General features: G+C 47.6%; 5 protein-coding genes across 5 annotated transcripts; 1 reads left to right on the top strand and 4 right to left on the bottom strand.

Annotated features, from left to right (window-relative positions):
- Positions 1-265: 265 nt before the first annotated feature.
- On the bottom strand, positions 266-3375 carry Asppvi_000630 (uncharacterized protein; the record flags this gene model as incomplete). The annotated part of the gene is made up of 5 exons (XM_043296939.1): positions 266-272; positions 322-1323; positions 1383-2193; positions 2278-2451; positions 2502-3375. 5 exons carry the CDS (start codon positions 3373-3375, stop codon positions 266-268), a joined length of 2868 nt encoding a protein of 955 aa, XP_043152874.1.
- Positions 3376-5016: 1641 nt separating this feature from the next.
- Positions 5017-6334, bottom strand: Asppvi_000631 (uncharacterized protein; the record flags this gene model as incomplete). The annotated part of the gene is made up of 3 exons (XM_043296940.1): positions 5017-5918; positions 6001-6156; positions 6217-6334. 3 exons carry the CDS (start codon positions 6332-6334, stop codon positions 5017-5019), a joined length of 1176 nt encoding a protein of 391 aa, XP_043152875.1.
- Positions 6335-8136: 1802 nt separating this feature from the next.
- On the bottom strand, positions 8137-8883 carry Asppvi_000632 (uncharacterized protein; the record flags this gene model as incomplete). Its single annotated transcript, XM_043296941.1, has 1 exon — positions 8137-8883. One exon carries the CDS (start codon positions 8881-8883, stop codon positions 8137-8139), a length of 747 nt encoding a protein of 248 aa, XP_043152876.1.
- A 4536-nt stretch (positions 8884-13419) lies between these two features.
- Asppvi_000633 (2EXR domain-containing protein) lies at positions 13420-14013 on the bottom strand (the record flags this gene model as incomplete). Its single annotated transcript, XM_043296942.1, has 1 exon — positions 13420-14013. One exon carries the CDS (start codon positions 14011-14013, stop codon positions 13420-13422), a length of 594 nt encoding a protein of 197 aa, XP_043152877.1.
- Positions 14014-15688: 1675 nt separating this feature from the next.
- On the top strand, positions 15689-18920 carry Asppvi_000634 (uncharacterized protein; the record flags this gene model as incomplete). The annotated part of the gene is made up of 7 exons (XM_043296943.1): positions 15689-15825; positions 15873-16182; positions 16236-16401; positions 16450-16770; positions 16822-17141; positions 17189-17666; positions 17716-18920. The coding sequence occupies 7 exons, from the start codon at positions 15689-15691 to the stop codon at positions 18918-18920; spliced, it is 2937 nt and encodes a 978-aa protein (XP_043152878.1).
- Between the last annotated feature and the right edge of the window lie 87 nt (positions 18921-19007).

The following is a 19007-nucleotide window of genomic DNA, read 5'->3' on the forward strand; positions in this document are numbered from 1 at the left end:
GTTCGTCCGACGTTAGATCTCGAGTCTGGGTCGACGCGATCATTCGCGAGTAATAGTAGTACCACCGTCTCGTGTCCCTTCTCTGCAGCATAAGATAACGGGGTTTGTCCAGTCCCTGATCTGGAATCTGGTTCGACTCGATCGTTTCCAAGCAGCAGCCACACTACCATCCCATGTCCTCTCCATGCTGCCAACGACAACGGTGCCTGTCCGGTGGCAGAGTCTTTGGAGTCAGGGTCAACGCTGTGGTTTTCGAGTAACAACATTACCACCTCCGCATGTCCTTCCCACGCCGCCCAAGATAGCGGTGTTCTTCCTGACTTTGCCTTGGCATCGGGGTCGATTCCGGCCATCTCAAGAAGCAAACAAACGACTTCCTTGTGCCCGTTTTCTGCCGCCCAGGATAGTGGTGTCCGCTCATAAGAATCCCCGGTGTTTGGATCATGCCCGTCCCTGATCAAAATTCCTACAATGTCGCTCAGACCAAAATATGTCGCAAGGTGCATGCTTGTCATTTGCCGTAGCACATCCTGACTGTGATTGGGGACTTGGCCATAGCCTTCATTTACCAGCATTGCCTGACTTGAGCCAGAGATGTTCGACTCACTATTAAGGAACTCCAACACCTTGTTCCTTTGGGCCAAATATGCCGCAATATGCGCACTTGTCCGGTTCGCTGACCTATCCTGATTTAGGCTGGATACCTTGGCCGCACCATTAAGAAGGCTTAAAATTATCTGTTCTGCCCTAATTGAAGCTTCCCGAGCATGGTGGCCCCAGTGTCGCGCAGAGTAATGATAGAGAAGGTTCAACCGTATTCGTGCGTGAAGCTCTGCATCATCTGAACAGAACCCCTTGAATTTATCGAATGATAGGATAGTGATGCAGGTTTGCACGATTTCAAGTTCTGCACTTGGAAACCAACGGCTCTGCGTTCGCCGAAAGTATTCCTGCGTCGTGTAGTGGACTAACCGCACAATAGCGCTTCCTTTATCGATTGTGACCAGCCCAAGGCATAGAGACCGTATGAGTTTGGTACTCGGAACGTAGTCTTTGTCCACTTTTGCAGACTGGGTCTTAACAGCAAGGGCGTATCGAAGTTCTAAAATCGAAAGTGGCCTTCTCCCGTAAAAAACCCACCCCAAAATTTGTTTGGCAAGATCTCGTCTTTCCTTTGGATGGTCGTCAATCCTTTCCATCGTCTGGCTGTAAGTTTTGTCTAGTGCCTCTTCTCCCTTAGCAAGGTTCCGTAACGCATCCTTGATATGACCCTTCGTTGGCAAGGTTATGAGAGATTTTATGTGCAGCTTTGCGAGCAAGAACCTGATGTTTCGGTTTTAGCACAATCCTTACCAGCTTTGGGGGTCAGTTATATGCCATACATTCCACCAGTTGCATCAACCACTGTTCGCTTGATTTCTTTTTTTGTGTCATCATCCAGGATATCCAACTGTTGGAGTCGCATTCGTTCATCGAGATATATCTCCACGTCGTGGTCTGTCGCACGGATTTCAAGGGAGATAGCGCTGGTAAATGACTTCTCAATCTCGCCATTCATCCGAGAAGTTGCAAAAATATTGATCCCACATCTAGCTTGGAGGCTGAAAAGCTCGGATAAGAATTTTATTCGGCAATTCTCTGATTCTCGGCATTCGTCAAGCGCGTCGACGAGGATAAATACTCTTGAGTACTTAATAGCCACAGAATGGAGGGTGCGTGAGATTTCTTCTAGTGACGGCCGCGTTCGGTACTTTTTATGCTGCTTATAAAGGTCGCTCACCTCTCCTGGAATGGTCGGTAGTCTCTCAGATAACTGTTTCAGCAAACTTGAGAGTAATCTGTCGACCGTCTGTTCGTCTTTCTGCTGGAAGTTGCAGTAAACATATGCAACGCCGAGAGTCCGATCTTCGGAGATGCGTCTAGTCAGGTGGTCGATTACAATTGACGTCAAGATTGTCTTCCCAGCGCCTGGAATTCCAGGGCAGAACAAAGTTTCCTGGCTTGTCTCGAGCCACTTCTGAAACTCCATTGAGTTGAGAAGCCATTCGCCAGTCCCAGCTTGTCGTCTCCGAAAATGGTCGCTTTGCAAAGGACCGTAGTCGTCTGCGGTGATCCAGTTGAGTAAGTCATAATCTTCTTTTCTGGCTAACTTAGACCTCATCGTGTCGACGTTCGCTTCGATTTTGCCAAGAGCTAATTTATCATAAGCAAGCATCCGAAACTGCGCATTTCTGCTATACCCATGCTGAGCAAGATCAATTCCTTGAGGCTACGTACATTGCTCAATCGGAGATAGATCCATGACACCTTGCCCAGGAATAACGAGCAAAAGTTCTTTAGCATATGATGCTGCCGTTGCCGCAGCATATGGCTGCCAGATTTTATTTTTATGGGAATCGGCATAGTCGCAGATACCTCGAATGACGAGGCAGGGAAACGAGTCCATTAATCCTGATTGAAGAGTTAGATATAGAAGTTTATCAGGATGGGGAAAAACTTACCGGCAGCCTCCATTTCAAAACAAATGATTTTCTCCTTCTGTGCCCACTTATTTCTTAATATGGCGTCCCTCATCACTTGATCCGCTGATCCAATGGTTCCATAATGTATCTTGGGAGCAGTTCCACGCCGGTCTGTTCTTCTCACAAGATTCATGCTGTTGGGTCCACAGCAAGCCTTGCATGACTTCCTTCCCTCCAAGTGAACTACATCTGGTTTGAACAACCGATCTTTCACCGAACCTGGATACCGAAATTCTTGAGCCATGCCAGGATTCTTTGAGAGTGTGTCCGCTAACAGCTCGCAAATCGTTTGGCCTTTCCGTCTATGCTGTTGCTGGAGCACAGAAACTGCGCTCAAAACTATTGCCGGGGGCTTGTTGAGTTTGCCGCCGGTATGGACAAACTCCTTTTCCTGCTGTGACTTGCCAAAGTCATACTGCACAACCGCTTCTGCTGATTTCGAATGCAGGCTTACCACAACATCACCAAGTCTTATATCTCGTATATCTTCCAATTCGTCTTCAGAATCCTCCTCCTCCTGGTCAGATCCCTGCGTACCGTAATATGGAGCCCCACCACCAATGCCAACCATCAGACCAAATCGGACCGCTGGGAAGCTGCGGAGCATATCTTTGGCAACAGCCGTAGCAGACACTTTGCCAGTCGTTTCTGCAGGCAAGCAAGCAATTACTACATTGTGATCGCCAATCCTGCCAAGAAGGTACGAATTTGTGTCTTGCGAATGGACGGCAGGAAGCACTGGATGTTCTTCATCCAGCATGGCCCCTGCGGCCACGAACTCGGTCTCTGGCAAAGCACATATCCACCCGACAGTGTAATCACCATGTGCGAACTTTCGGGCAGTTTGGGACATCCTCGGTTACTTGGAGAAGCTCACTTCTGCGATCATAATTCTATATATTATAAGAAAATAATAGTCGACAACCACGAGTGGGCTAGGTGCTGTCGAGAGTGCGCCTAGATGGGTAGATAAATAATTACAGCGAAAACCCGCCCCTGATGGGAATGGTATCTTATTCTTAATATGTGGGCCTGTACTCTGCGGCGGCAAGCCTTGACATGATCAACTCAGCCTTGCCAGCAAAGCCAGATAATCACATTGTGACATACTGCATCTCATGCAGAAGTCATCACGCAACTCCAGCCGCCCAGCACTTTTAGTTAATCACAATTCCCTTCCCATAAATAAGAAGACCTGAAATTTGCCAGCGTTACACCAACAATCCCGCTACTGGGCTTATCACTTAGTTCCGAATGGAAAGTCATCCATATTGTACGAGGAGTCATACACTGGATAGAGCACACCTCTGTCTTGCAGAATATTTAACCTCTATCATCCAACATATGCCTCATCGTGCAATTGACATATATGTACGGTTCTTCCCAATCTTCAATAAAAGGCTTGGTTTGGTCCATCGTTCTAATTCGCCTGTGACAAGCGCCGCTCTCATCTGTAACTTCACCCTCAGCACCTCCCTCTCCACTAATGTTTGTTAGCTTCCATGAAGGACTCAGTGGCAGGCTTATCGGTAATACTTACTGGTAAAATGGAAGGATACCAGGGTTTGTCCCATTGGCGACCGCATAGAATCCAACTCCCTTCAGAGGGGTTGTCTCTCCTGCTCCACACTTTATAATCTTCTTGGGATCGGTCACTCATCTTCGCAATATATGTGCATGCTTCTTCAAGGGTATAATAGTTTCGATTTAACGATTTACACCCTGTCATGCGAGGATGCGCGCCTCCGTTGCCTGTTGTGTCAACCTCAAACTCGTTACTAAGGATAGGGAAATTACCACGAGGAAACCCTTGGCTGCTTATTGCAATTGTCCGATCAATTCCCTTGGCCTTTGTGTCTTCGAAAAGGAAATGACTGTGTTGAGAAGGTGTACTTTTAGTCTCTTTACTGTCCGCAGTTTCGCCCTCGTCCCAGGCAGATTCAGATACCAAAGCATGCCCTTGGTCCATGACGTTCTCATTGCTGTGAAGTAATTTTGCAACCCTGCGGTCGCTCCCACCTTTCGCCGCCCTCGCTCCTAGCATTGACCACATCCTGCATAGGCTCATATCTTCTCTGAGTATACATGAAGTATACATGACCCTGAGCGAAGGATGACGGTATGATTCTTCGAATAGCTAGCTGCCCACTGTTGTATCTTGGTTAAGTATTAATTCTATATGATGGTGAATGCTGTTCCAAATTCAACATGCCCTTTCCTATTTTCTATCTTTCGTTTCTGGCTAAGCATTCACATCAAGGCCCATGCCTATTTTGGTTTTCCTGAAAAGGGAGGGGGAGAGAGACAGAGAGAGTGTGTGTGCGTGGGTGCGTGGAAAAGAAACTATTTTTATACTATTGAAAGATTGATACATAGACTGACATCTAATGTGCTTGAATGCAGATTTGCCCGTCGGTCATACAAGAAATGAAATGAAAGACTCGTCACATACACTCAACCTTATATACAAAAGCCCAGGGTTTGCCACGTGGGTTTACTTGGAACCCTTGGTAGCGTGCTTGGTAACGGAGAAGCTGTAGGAGGGTGCCTGGTCATTCTTGACAGGGTAGTAGTCGGCACCATTCAGCAGCATGTCACGAGCGTAGTACTCGAATTTCAGGGAGTTGTAGCTGATATCGAGAGTGACGAAACCGTTGGCGGCCTGCTTGGCGTCGGCACCGAGCCACTTGGCGTAGGGGCCGAGGGGAACGCCGTAGTTGCAGTCGCCGGCCTCGGCATAACCAGCGCCACCAGTGAGAACGAAGTCCATACCCTGGTACTGGTAGTGGGCCATGCAGTGATCGTGGCCGTTGACGACGACGCCGTTGTTCTCGCGGACGATGTCAATCAAGGGAGCCAGCTCGGTGTAGTTGCTCGAGGAGGAGATGTAGCCGTGGTGGATCTGCAGGATCTTCCAGGTGGCGTCGGACTCGGCGAAGGACTTGCGCAGGAAGTCCACCTGCTTCTGGGTCTCCTTGTGGCAGGAGATAACGTAGTCGGTGTTGTAGACGGAGGTGGCGGCCTGGTATGCGTTGACGAAGCAGTCGGAGTCCAGCACGACGAAAGTCGCGGTCCAGTTCGAGCCGGTCAGGTCGTAGGTGTAGTAGGGCAGGTTGTCGTGACCGAAGTACCACCTGTCCTCCATCAACGGAGCAATGCGCGTCTGGAAGTCGACGCCGGCGCTGCCAGCAACGACGTCGTGGTTGCCCAGCGCCTGGTACCATGGCTTGCCGTTGAAGGCCTCACCGACATACATATTGGCCCAGCCCTCGTAGAAGCGCTGGATACCCTCCGGGGTGAAGTCGACACCGCTGTCATAGAAGTTGTCGCCGACAGAGATGAAGGCCGAGCAGTTCTTCCGGAGACAGACATTCTCGATATAGCGAGCAGTGGCTCCTGTAGATAGGTGTCAGCGCATGAACCCTCCACTCGTGTGACCTCTCCCTTGTGAGGGGGCAATACAAGGGTCAAGGCTTACCCTCTTCGATGGTGGCATTGGCGATGGCCTGACGGTCACCGGGGTCGCAGTCGTTCTGGATCTCGCGAGGGATCTGCACGCCGTCCGCCTTCAGCTTAGGCATGACATTGTTGCAGAAGTCCAGGGGCAGGGGCTGCCAGCCAGTCCAGCCATAGTCTTATGAAATGTCAGTCTTTTTCGACGATTGTTGATGATTCACGGAGAATGAACACCTACCACCGAGGAGGGCGACAGTGAGGGTCTCGGCACCGGTAGGCGCAACGATGGAGTTCTTGGCAGCAGAGGCACCCAAGGCCAGGCCCAGAGTCAGGGCAACACGAGACATGGTGGACATGTTGGAAACGGCAAAGGATAGACTGTTGCGTGCTTCGCCTCTGCTGATCTCTTCGGTTGCTCGGCCTTATATAAGGAACCGGGGACCAGGCTAGCACCTTGACGGGCTTCGAGAATGCAGCCATGACACTGGTGGCCCAGGGGACCATCGGGTTCCTGGTTCCTGTCATTGATGGACGATATTGCAAAAGCTTGTTTTGCCTCCGTGCGAAGCTTCGCTCTTGAAGGAGCTAATGAGATGTCGAAATGCAGCCTCGTGTCTGGGCAGTTCTGAGGCCGCCGGTTTTTCCGGGAGGTGCTCGGACGACACAATCTCCGCAAGCGACATTAATGAGGAGACTCGAAGGGGGTTAAAACTTGCTTGGACTTGGGACTGGAGATCTTTGAGATGTGGGGTTGGTTGCTTTTCCCGTCGGAGACCAATGGAGCTTGGCAACGTTTACCACGTGCGTCGAAAAACATTCACATTCGCCAACGATCCACCGCGGGAAGCTCGGTAAATGGAGGCGATTCATTGGGTATGGAGGACCCCGGCGAACTGCTTTTATTATCGGTACGGAGTATTATTATTATCCTTATTATTAGTAGAGACCTTGTCACCTTCCCTTCTTGGCCACCTTCCATTCGATCTAGAAGCACGTGGATGGGCAATTATCTGATAACGCACACCAGGCAGCTACATAGTTGTTATTATGTACGGAGCAACGATCATTGCAGTGTAGTGGACGGTAGAGAGAGAACGAACTGATCATTGATTGATAAGAAGTTTGAGGACCTATCAAGCTTGGGTAAAATAGTTTTATTAGTAGCAATAAAGTAAAAATAAGAAAGCCCTATATAGAGTAGAGTAGTACTACTTAAAATATTTCTTAAAGTTAGTATACTTTAGGATAGCCGATAGATAGAATATAATTAACCTATAAGAGATTAATCCCTAGTATTTATATAAGCTATTCTTTAAAATAAGAAGATAAGAGAAGTCTTTTTTAGTCTATAAGAGACTAACCCTTATATACCTTAAATATTCTAAGTGTGGTCGCACGTGCTCTGACGAAAAGTGTCAGACAGGGTATCATGGGTTGAGGGCTGAGGCTAGGCCAGAGGGCAATAATGGCCTTCCAATGTAGACTAACTATGGTACAGAGAGCACTTGATTTTGTCTCATTAGCCAATGAAGGTGATGTGGTGACATCTGCAGATTTTACTCATTTCCAGGTTACTCATGCGATCTTTATTATAGCTCTAAGGGAGACCGTTGAGGTTGACTTAACTGCAGACCAGAGCCCACTAGGGATGGCCCTTTACGCTACTTAATGAAAATTAGCTAACATCGCTGGTCAGTGGATGCTAGGAGTAGAAGACTTATCAATAGATGAAAAAGAATAGATGAACCTAAATACATACAGCAGCATAAGGATTGTGGTGGTCACCAGGCTCTACTCTTTGTGGTCCAGGCGCGGAGCTCCAGGAGGTCAGCGACATCCTTGCTGGCGGCGCTGGGCACTGTGAGCGGAGAGAAACGGGACAAAAGGAAGAAGAGGCACAGAATAAAAGAGAGACAGAGTGTGCGTGTAAGCCAGTTAAGTGGGCGAAAATTCAGATATCGAGAAGCAGGCAATAATGATAGCAGACGATCCTTGGGGAAGGAGTGAGAAGAGTGTAGCAGGTAGAGGCCTTGGGCCAGCAGACTGAGACTGCCGCCAATGATTTAGGCTTGTCTATGTCTCTACACTAACCCCCTCGATGCCAAGCAAGAAGACAGATTTTCAGATGGTCTTCTTTGAACAAAATGCCAACAGATGATTACCACGGTGTGAGACCTTCAGTGGCTGTGAAAGTGCCATGTTGGCCGTCTTTCGAGTCATCCGCAATGAGACGGCATGCCTCCACGGCACCATCGGCGGGATCTCCACCACTGTTGTTGAAGCCGTTCAAATTTGTCTTTCGGAAACCCGGGTCGATGAGGTTGACCTTGAAACCTTCGCCACGATATTTTTTCGCATACAGAAGGCCAATCATGTTTAGTCCAGCTTTGGAGGCTGAATAGGCTTTGAAATCACAATCGTAATATGGCGAAAAAGGAAGGGTTGCTAGAGTCATAGACCCCAGGCCGGAAGACATGAAGAGTAGCCGAGGGACCGCAGCCTTTCTGAGCAAGGGAATGAAGGCTTCCGTAACACAGGCAGCGCTGACAGTGTTGGTTTCCAAAATACTGCGGAACTCGGCACGAACACTTTGTTCCCTCACGAACATGATACCAGCATTGTTGAAAAGAACGTCCAATCGTCCATATTTGGACTCAACGAGACTGACAGCAGCAGCAATTGACTCGTCGGAATTGATGTCGAGCTGGATAGCTTCAACCCGTGTATTGCTGGCAGTCGCTGGTATCTGCGCTACCGCTGCCTCGCCTTTTATAGGATCTCGGGATCCGACGAGAATGCGAAAGTTGGATTGTTCCGCGGCGAGCTTCTTCACACATTCATAGCCAAGGCCTTGGTTTGCGCCTGTAATCAGGACAACTGTCTCTGACAGCGGCTTAAGCGACATCTTGTTATCAACGATGACCTTCACGGGTTCAAGATATAGAAGAGAGAAAAACTTATAGAGAGGTGCTTCTGGTGGGCTGTGACTGTGAGAAGTACAGCTGAATAAATAGAGTCGCTGATTCCACCTTTTATACCTAATGCTTATAAATCTAAAACTTAACAGAAATAAGTGATATTCTGAAGTGTTCATGCACCAAAGACTGGTTAACTATTTCACAGTGTCATGATGGTGGTTTGGTTTACCCAATGGTAGAGTCTTATTGGTTTGTTCGCTAAGAGTGGGTCTAAAACCATATCCTTACTTCAAAGTTCAAGCTGTGAGAAGCATAACTGAGTATATAGAGTTACTAGTTTATATATATAGTGCTTATAAATCTTCTCAGAGAAATATATAACTTAACAGAAATAAGTTCATGCACAAAAGACTGGTTAACTATTTCACACAGTCTCTTAAGGATGGTGGTCTGGGCTACCAAATGCTATGTAGAGTATTATTGGTCTGCTCGCTAAGAGTGGGTCTAAACCCACATCCTTATTTCTGGTGAGCCGTAAGAAGCATAACTAAGTATATAGAGTTACTAGTTTGATATATATAGTGCTTATAAATCTCCTCAGAGATTATATTAGAACTTAATAGAAATAAGTAATATTCTGAAGTGTTCATGCACTAAAGAGGTTAACTATTTTACTCTAGGTATCTCTTCAGGATGGTGGTCTGGGTTACCCAATGGTAGACGTCAAGGCTGTGAGTTAGAAATTATCTGAACTAGTCTTATTGGTCTGTTCGCTAAGAGTGGGTCTAAAATCATATCCCTGCTTCCGGTGGGCTGCGAGAAGCATAAAAGCATAACTAAGTATACTCCGTATAGAGTTACTAGTTCTGTATATATAGTGCTTATAAATCTTCTCAGAGATTATACTAAAACTTAATAGGAATAAGTAATACTCTGAAGTGTTCCTGCACTAAAGATTAGCTAACTATTTTACTCTACCCCTTCAGGATGGTGGTCTGGGTTACCCATAGCAGAACGTCAGGCCACTCAGACTATGACTTAGAAATTGTCTGGACTAGTCTTATTGGTCTGCTCGCTAAGTGTGGGCCCAAAACAAACCCACCGCATTGTGGCACGGGTATGAAGTATCCCGAGTAGACTGGGGCGACATATCCAAATCCGCGCGGATATGCGGATTTGGACGTAGTTTGAGATCCACACATCCGCAACAATACAATATGGATAGTAAATGGTATCTGCAGTGCGCTTACCTGCATAATTTATGCATGTTTTCGTCCGTAATTTAATGGCCTCTGGCTTGCAAGTTCCTTGTGTGTGGAGAAAAGATACCGTGCAACGGATCATTCAAGTTATCTTCCAGTCGGCCTGGGTGCTGGGCCACAAGGAATTAAATGGTGGACTGATTGGTGAAGGAAGCAGCGCGGGACAAGACACAACGCCCTTGATCTCTTCTGTTTACAAGGAAGTTGAACGCCGCGGAAACAGACGCTGTGGGCACACAGAGGAAGATTCGGAGTACATGAACGGAGAGAGAGTAACAGACGTAGAGAGTGTATTGAACTATCGAATCTATMAAAACAAGAGAGGGTGGAGGACTCTCGAAAGAGCGAAAAAGCGAGGGCGAAGATGTCCGGCGCTTGCGCTGTCTCAAGTGCCCCTGCATGGAAAACGGTATCGCCGTCAGAAGTTTCGCAGTCGAAGGCGACGGGCACTTCAAATATTATTTATGAACAAGCATCTTGCGATCGGTTAATTTAAGATTTAGCGATGCCTCTTTGCCTCAGCACCGAGGGTTTGTATAAGGTGATAATGTCTTGCTGAAAAGTGTATGCAGTTATCAGTATAATAAGCTCAAACAGATATCTGGATTCAACTATCTGGCAGCTAAGATACAAGAATTCTAGCATGGAGAAGGGAGGAAAAGCGAAGTAGGGACGGTGCGAGACATTGTAGGAGATAGGTTCGCATAAGGGTCACACAGTGTCAGGTGAAAGGTCGGGATCAAAACCAAGGACTGGACTGTCACAACCAGCAATGGTGGAAATCCGTCACCCCACGACCTCTGATAGAACGATGTGCACGTCACATTGAAGACACAAACATTGAATTATTAAAGGTGGCCCCAAGCCTTAAAATAAATTACATGTATGCTACTTCCATCAAGTTTCAGGGCTTGTGAGTGGTTCATCATGTTTTTCAACGTTGCTAAAAGATTTTGCTTCATTTTATCCACAAAATCCAAAAGAGAAGATTGAAAACAATAACACCCTCCCTTGGTAAGTGAAGCAGTTGGGTAGTCAGGACCTTGGGGGCCCAGCTCGTGAAGGCGGATATTTGTCATTTCTCATAACCCTGGGATGGTTAGACGAAAAACCGCCTTTTGCCAGTTAGGTCGAGGCTCTTCAAGCCATGCTTTCTTCCAAAGGCAAAGGTACAGATGCACTTACATATTCCTTGTGAATACAAAGAATTCCTCGAACATTGATCAATCCTGTTGTCGTGTGCACCAGAGCGTGCCCTCAATCATCCATAATGAGGTTCAAGCTCTCTGCTTATCTGTGCGGCATCTCCTTTATCGTGAGAAAAGGACGGGTTATCGTCCTGACGTTAGACACCTAGCACAGTTTTTAAATCTGGGAGAGGCCCTGGAGAGCTCAGCCGAGATAGAGTCAAGGCAATTTCATTCAAAACGTTATTCCCGCCAGGAGATGTTCGGTCGTGGGGTTGCATGCCAAGGATTTTATGGCCAGCCAATAAGTGCTGCTGTGCTTCGGTTTTTCGATTTCGGAGCTGCTCGCATATCACGAGGAGAACGCAAGCAATGAGGACAATTGAAACATCTGGACGTGAGTCATAGCTCAATATTTGGAGAGCCTTCGTGTAATGGATCAGGAATGGTATATTGCACTCCTGCGGCATAGAGGCTTGTTGACACAAGTTCGAAGTAGCGATTAAAAGGTGTTTGATACTTGCTGAACAACTGCAAGCTTGAGGAACTATTTCATTCCAAAACTTGCTGCTGCCGTATATAGACAACACTGGGCCATAAAGGTGACAGTATACGTGAAACGAATGTCTTGATTTTCGCTCACACTCAGGACGCGCTGATCCGGTAGCGACCACAATATATCCTATCGGACATGGTTCTTTGCGAATCACGTAGCCATCACACTTGCGGCCAGTTGAGACACAACGGTTACAGGATGGCTTGCTTTCATCGCATTTGACCCGGCGAATCCTAAAAATCATCAGCTTTGGGAAAAGGCGTAAGAAATATCAGTGGAACAAAGACTTACCTGCAAGTGATACATCCAGTCCGGCTACGGTGATGAGAAATCAAACGACCTTCGGATTTGGCCAGGGACATGTCCGGTAAGAAGTGTCTCTAATATAGGTGAGGAGTGGCGCTAGACAGAGGAAAGAAACCAGAGTCGATTGATGACGGGTTCCAATTAAATGGGTCCGGAATTTAGTCCGGGGTTTGGCCGGGTCGGAGGAGTTTTAGCTTCGGGCCCCGTTCAAGTCTGGAATAGAGGTTGATTACTAAGGGAATTTCCAGTCCACGGTTACCAGTCAGGTGGCATTGTTCTTTGGGTTAGATGCCGCGCTAGTCAAGCACATGGATTATTACTATGATATTTATATTTAGCTCCCCTTGCGCCTAGAACACCTAGAAGTAATCATAGACATCTTTAACTAGTTATATAAGCATTCGAAAGTAGTAACTAAGACTACATAGCTGTAAACTATGACTGGAGTCTGGAGGTAATATAATTACTACTTCTAAGCCACTCTTCACCAAACCACATGGTCCATCCCTCAGTAAATAATGTGGACCAGTCGACTGGGATCTCATTAGTGTGGAACACACTGAATTACTTAATTTCCTATAACGTATCTGTCCCCGCGCAGGCGGCGATTTTAACAACAACTCTTTGAAGCTCGGCAAAGTGGTCAATGACGCATGGCACCAACGCAAACAAACATCGGTGGGATAGATTCGATGCCAGGCTAGAGAAAATCAACATCGCTCGGGCGGGAATCACGTCCATATATCATCGAAGCCGCCAAAACCAATTTGGGAAAGCCCAACGGAATGGATATTAAGTTGATGGATTGGGCGACAACCCCATTTCGAAGCCCACAACGAAATGGGAAACAATCGACTGGAATGCCACTGCTAATGAGGCCAAGATTAAAGGCATCAAGGATGTTGACAGACTCATCTGAGACTTTCAGACTGGTATATAAACGATAGAGCGGCTAGTGAACACTATGCGGTTTTGAGACGTATAAAGGGGCCGGAGACCAGGTGCGGTCGTGCCGAAGACAGTGAGGGGACTGACCGCTGATCCTGTCGAAGCCAATGATACAGTATGCGGAATACGGAAAAGGAGAGAAAGCTATGTATTTAGGTTGCCATATGTACCTAATCTAGTGAGGAAAATCAGCTGTGGGAAAGCTAGTGTGTAGCGAGTGATGATTATAAGTATTTTCGTGAAGACAGGAGCTTGCTTGAACTGTCATTCGGAAACATCAGGCAAAGACGCCATCCATTCATCCGCCAGCCTATCCAGGTCCTCGCCAACCGCAATCTGCCCCGTTTCCTTGTCAATGAACCTCAGATTCTTCTTTGGACATGGCCAGGGACACCATTCCCAGGCATCTTGCCATGCCAGCAGACCGTCTTCACAGATGACATGAATTTCCTCCAGATTAGAAAACTTTTGTAGCTCATAGGACTGAAATTGGAAATAGGATTCACTATTCTCGCGCTCAAAGGTAAGCCGGCGAAATAGTAGTTGTTCAGCAGGTTCAAATGTATCAAACCAAGTATGCCCAATTGAGATCATATCAATCTCAAAGTTGACCCAGACATAACGCGGCTCAACCCCTGAGGAACTGAAGGCCTGCTGGTACAGCCCCTGGTTTCGGGCTTCATGGCAGGCCTGAAGGACTGCAGGTACTGGCGTTGGTGAGGTTACATGCAAAACCTTGCCCCATGACCCATGCTCTCTCTTAACGCGGACCTCAACTGTGCGCGGCTCGACTGTCAACTCCCAGATTTGAGCTCGAAGCTCGAAGGGGAGATGAGGGAAATGGTGGAACGCGGCCATGCTGCGTTGTGCTAGCGACGGGACTTTTTCAGTGGGACGCGTCAGCTGATGGTGTGCCTCTTGGCGTTTTGGAGGTCGAGAAAGGCAACGTTAACAGGTAGGGAGCGACAGATAATTTTGAAAGGTTGACCAGTTGGTGGAAGATGAGGAATGGACCTGGACAGAACAAGGATAGTGCTTTTAGCGCCCTTCTCTAGCGTGTACACCACCACAGAGAGATGGCAAAGGAGGGGTAGGAGAGGCAGTGCCTTCGACAGATAATATAAAAGTGGGCACAGAGGATATTATGAGGCTATTTCTACAGGAGTGTGTGACTCCGTGGTTACTTGCAAGGTGTCATGGGCGGGAAACTGCAATCACTCGTGCACAAAAGTGGGGAGAAATCAGGCAGTCTGCAAGGTACGGTACTTGGTGATTATTCAGTTCAAGCCCAGCTATCATTGCGATCCTAGTCTATCATGCGCTATTCATTAAATTTCCACAGTAGGATTATACTTACCTATGCTATCCTAGTCCATGCAGGGTTTAATACCATGCATGTGATTTGGACGGAGCATCATCCCTATACAGTCTGAAGTGAGAAACAAATGGCAACTTTTTCTATCACTAGGAACTTACTAGGAAATGTGGATTCTTCTTTATTACTACTATTATTTTTATGATAATTTGCTCTGAGGAATGAAAGCCCATTAACCACGTTCCAGTTAATCAAAGCCTCCATTTGAGTCAGGGATGAGTAGCTCTCAATCAATCAGACACGCTTTGCAAAAGCTCAATAGTTAGTTATTAGGAGATCTGGATGCGTCTGGGAATACAGGAATATCCCTTGAGAAGAAGTTAGCAATGCCAGGAGACTCCACATAAGAGATCGGCATCCTTATCAAGAAGTGACCGAATACCAGATAAGGGATTCATATGTCTCTGAGGTTAATATAAGTTAAATACCTACATGGGGAGGAGGAAGACAAGCCAAGGGTCACTTAGCTTGGATCGTTAATAGTGTTGATCATAACAAAAATAATCAAACTCGACCATACTAACTCTTTGAGAGACACAGGAGAAAGAACTTTTAAGAAATGGACTGACACATGACCTCACAGGGTCAAATCATTCTTCTTTGCTTGATGTCCATAAAAGTGGACTATGATAATGAATAGACAGAGCTAAGCCACAGGGGATATAGCGTCACATTCGAACAGAAAACTTCATCTAAGTGATCAAGTAGTGAATCACTACTTTGTACATGTTAACTTTCATCATGCTGGGATATTGAAAAGCAAGCTTGTTCAGATGCATGATCTGAGCCATGATTCGGTCATAGGCTAGGGAGTGATCAGCTGTGATGGCTACTAGTGAATGAAGCCTGAAAAAGACTTGGCTTAGGGATGTGCGGGGGCAGAATCCCCTACTGGCTGCTACCTCGTGTGATGATCATAAAATGACTCCACTACACTGTAAACTCGCAGCCTCCCCGCAATTTCATTCAAGAAGTCCGGCTGTCGATCCCAGAAACCGCCCGCACTTCGTGATAATTAATGCCGAGATAAGAGGGGTTACACTCACTTGCAACCATAAACAACATGGAGCTCTTTAAACCACGAAAGACGGAGCCCAGATTGAGATTGAAGATGGTCTTCTTGTGAATCCAGTCCTCAAGAACTGAGACTAAACAAACATGAGAGCCTTACATATCGCACAAAGCGGCGTGGTAGCGTTGTATACGCTTCTTGCAACCAAAGCAGTATCTGCCTCCGGCGTCGACTCTGGCTTTGTTAATCCGGATGTCTTTTACCGTCCCAAGTTCCGCTATTGGTGTGTTTTTCACTACCCTCGGAATGTGCAGTACTGACAAGAGGAAGGCTACCTGATGCAAGTGTCCCTGCCGAGGTCGTCCAAGAGGATATCGCCCGTATCGCTGAAGCTGGGGGCGGTGGCATCGAACTGTTGCCCTTCTACTTGTATGGCCTTCCGACAGCACAGGGCATGAACGCTACAACGCCCACAGACTGGAATGTATATGGGTTCGGCACACCTGCTTTCAACGATCTGTTCCAGGCTGCTCTGAATGGCTCCAAGGAAAGTAAGGTCCGTATGGACTTCGCGGTAGGCGCAAACCAAGGACAGGGTGTCCCTGCGGTTCCAGGAACACCGGGGTTAGCAGTCCAACTAGTAAGTATTTCTTTCATTACAAGGATGGATCACATAATAACGGCAAAGTCAAGCTGCTGGGAAACACATCTGTCAACGCTGGTCAACATTATTCTTCCAACGTTCCGCCGCCAGCTGAATTGTTACCTGTGATGCAATCAGGCTTGTCATTTATGCATCCTCTAGAGGATTTCGGCACGCCTAACCTGACTGCTGTCATTGCGTACCGAGTGCTTAACGGTAAACACCATGTAGATGAATATTCTCTCGTTATCTAACTCCGTGCAGTCTCTTCAAGCGGCGGTACCAAAATCATAGCGCTGGACCCGCTCTCGTTTGTTGATCTGTCTTCCAAGGTGAAGGATGGTCTACTAGACTGGACAGCACCGTTGGGCAATTCAACTTGGCGTGTCTTCAGCTTCTGGGTCAAGCATACCAACCAACGCAGCTGCACAGGTGGTCGCGATGCGACAACTGTTATTGCTAATGGTTCTTGGATTGTCGACCATTTTGATGCCAGGGGAGCGCGATTGATCACCGATTTTTGGGATCAGCATATTTTGAGTGACGAACAAACCTTGACTTTTCTGCAGGAAGCGGGACAGTATGGTACGGTGAGCTCCTTTGTTCTTCATGAGAACGCCACTGATGACTCTGCAGCGTGGGAGGACAGTATGGAGATGCTCTCGTCGTTGTACTGGACACCGAGTCTATTGACCAGGTTTGAGCAGGACCGAGGGTACAGCGCTCTTCCATGCCTTCCAGCTCTTTTCAAGCAGCAGAATAACTGGAATGGGATTGTGCCATCGTACAATGAGATGTACACGCTTGGAAATCAGAAAGACAGTGCGTGTAATGCGGATTATCGTCGGACACTGAATGCCGGGTATCAGGACTATATTGCCCATTTCAGTCAGTGGACACGCAGAATCGGGATCCAGTATTCGAATCAGCCAGCGTATAACCTGCCACTTGAAATGGTACGTCTCCTCCTTTACTCACACTGAGATAGCTCTGACCCGTTCAGCTGGGTGATATCCCTCTCTCCGATGCGCCAGAATGCGAGTCGCTAGGCTTTAGTGATAACGTCGATGCATATCGCCAATTCAGTGGGCCCGCTCATATCAGTAATCGTAATGTCGTCTCGAATGAAATGGGGGCAGTGAACAAGCCGGCCTATATGCTCACGATACCAGAGCTTCTATATTCCATCAAACGAGCTTGGTCCGGGGGTGTCAACATGGTCGTCCTGCACGGGTACACCTACTCTGGCAATTATCCCAATACGACATGGCCTGGGTATACGACCTTCGGCTTTAGGTTCACCGAGATGTGGAATCAAATCCAACCTGCTTGGATTCATATGAAGGACTACCTGGATTATATCGCGCGGAATCAGTTTGTATTGCAGCAGGGCCGTCCACAGGTCGATTTGGCGCTGTATCTGTACGAGACTCCTTGGAGTGTCATAGACCTGCTTCCTTCGAACGATATAACTGCTGCTGGTAGGCTCCCATTGATTAGTTCCAAGATGGAGCTGACATTGATTGACAGGCTACACTCACGATTACGTTGCCCCCGATAACCTTGTTCCACCGCAGGTCACTGTTCGAGCAAACGTCCTTGCTCCGGACGGACCAAGTTATAAGGCCCTAGTTTTTGCCTCGTCCACATTTAACATATCTACCTTCAATCTTGTTCGGGAAGATGTGGCGGCACGAGTGGTGGAGTTTGCTCAAAGGGGGCTACCCGTGGTATTTGTCGGTGGCCTACCGCAGGTGACATCAAATACTCAGGTCGGTCAAATTGTGGAGGACGGGTGGCGTAAGATACGAAACTTGCCATCCGTCCAGTTTATCTCCTCGCTTGCAGATCTCCCGGGTGCCCTGAGAAAGGTAGGAGTCACGCCAAATGTTTTGCCAAACTGTACTACCGGTACAATGCGCGTGGTGAAGCGGTCCAGGCCCGAAGACGAGGTAGATTATGTCTTTCTGTATAACGATCAGATCGTCTCCACCTCATGCCAAATCAGCATCCGAGACAATGGAGCGAGAACGCCGCACCTTCTCAATGCTTGGACTGGGGAGAAAAAGGTGATCGGCTCATTCGAGAGAAGGTCCGCAGTGATCACGGTTTCTCTACAGTTCGCGCCAAATGAGACGAGCATTCTAAGTCTCGAGAAGAGCGGCAGTAGTGATCAAACAAACTTGACCATGCTCGCAAGCAGCAGTGCATCAAGGCGATACAGCATAGTGAACCTGACACGTTGGGACCTGTCGGTCGAAGACTTTCACGCTCCACGCCCACGTTCTCATGTCCAAACAGCCATCACATCGCACAACTTCTCCAACATCGCCCTCGGACCATGGAGCGCTATCTCTCCTGCTTTGACCAGCGTGGGAGGCATCGGTCGATACTCGACGAGCTTCACTGTACCGAATGTCCCTCGCATACAGGGCAAGCTATCGCTAGGTCCGATCATTCACACTGTCCGCGTTTATATTGGAGGACAAAGGCTACCTCCAATTGACCCAGTCAACCCAGTCATTGACATATCCCCGTACATCAGTCCCGGTCAGATATATAAAATTATAGTGGAAGTGACAACTCCATTATTCAATCGGATCAAGACAGATGCAAACCAAACTAAGATCGCTGGGTCAATAGCGGGAGAGCTACAGCCGCTGTATGCTAGTACGCCGTATCAGAAGTATGGTTTGATGGGGCCGGTGGCGATTACTTGGAGCACTAGCACATGAGTCACGCATGGCTAGATCGTCGAAGAAATCTGAATGGCAGTCCACTATTTGACTGGGAGCGTTATCATTTACAAGTGACAATGTATA

The sequence above is a fragment of the Aspergillus pseudoviridinutans genome (assembly GCF_018340605.1).
Source record: "Aspergillus pseudoviridinutans IFM 55266 DNA, scaffold_1, whole genome shotgun sequence".
Lineage (NCBI taxonomy): Eukaryota > Fungi > Ascomycota > Eurotiomycetes > Eurotiales > Aspergillaceae > Aspergillus > Aspergillus pseudoviridinutans.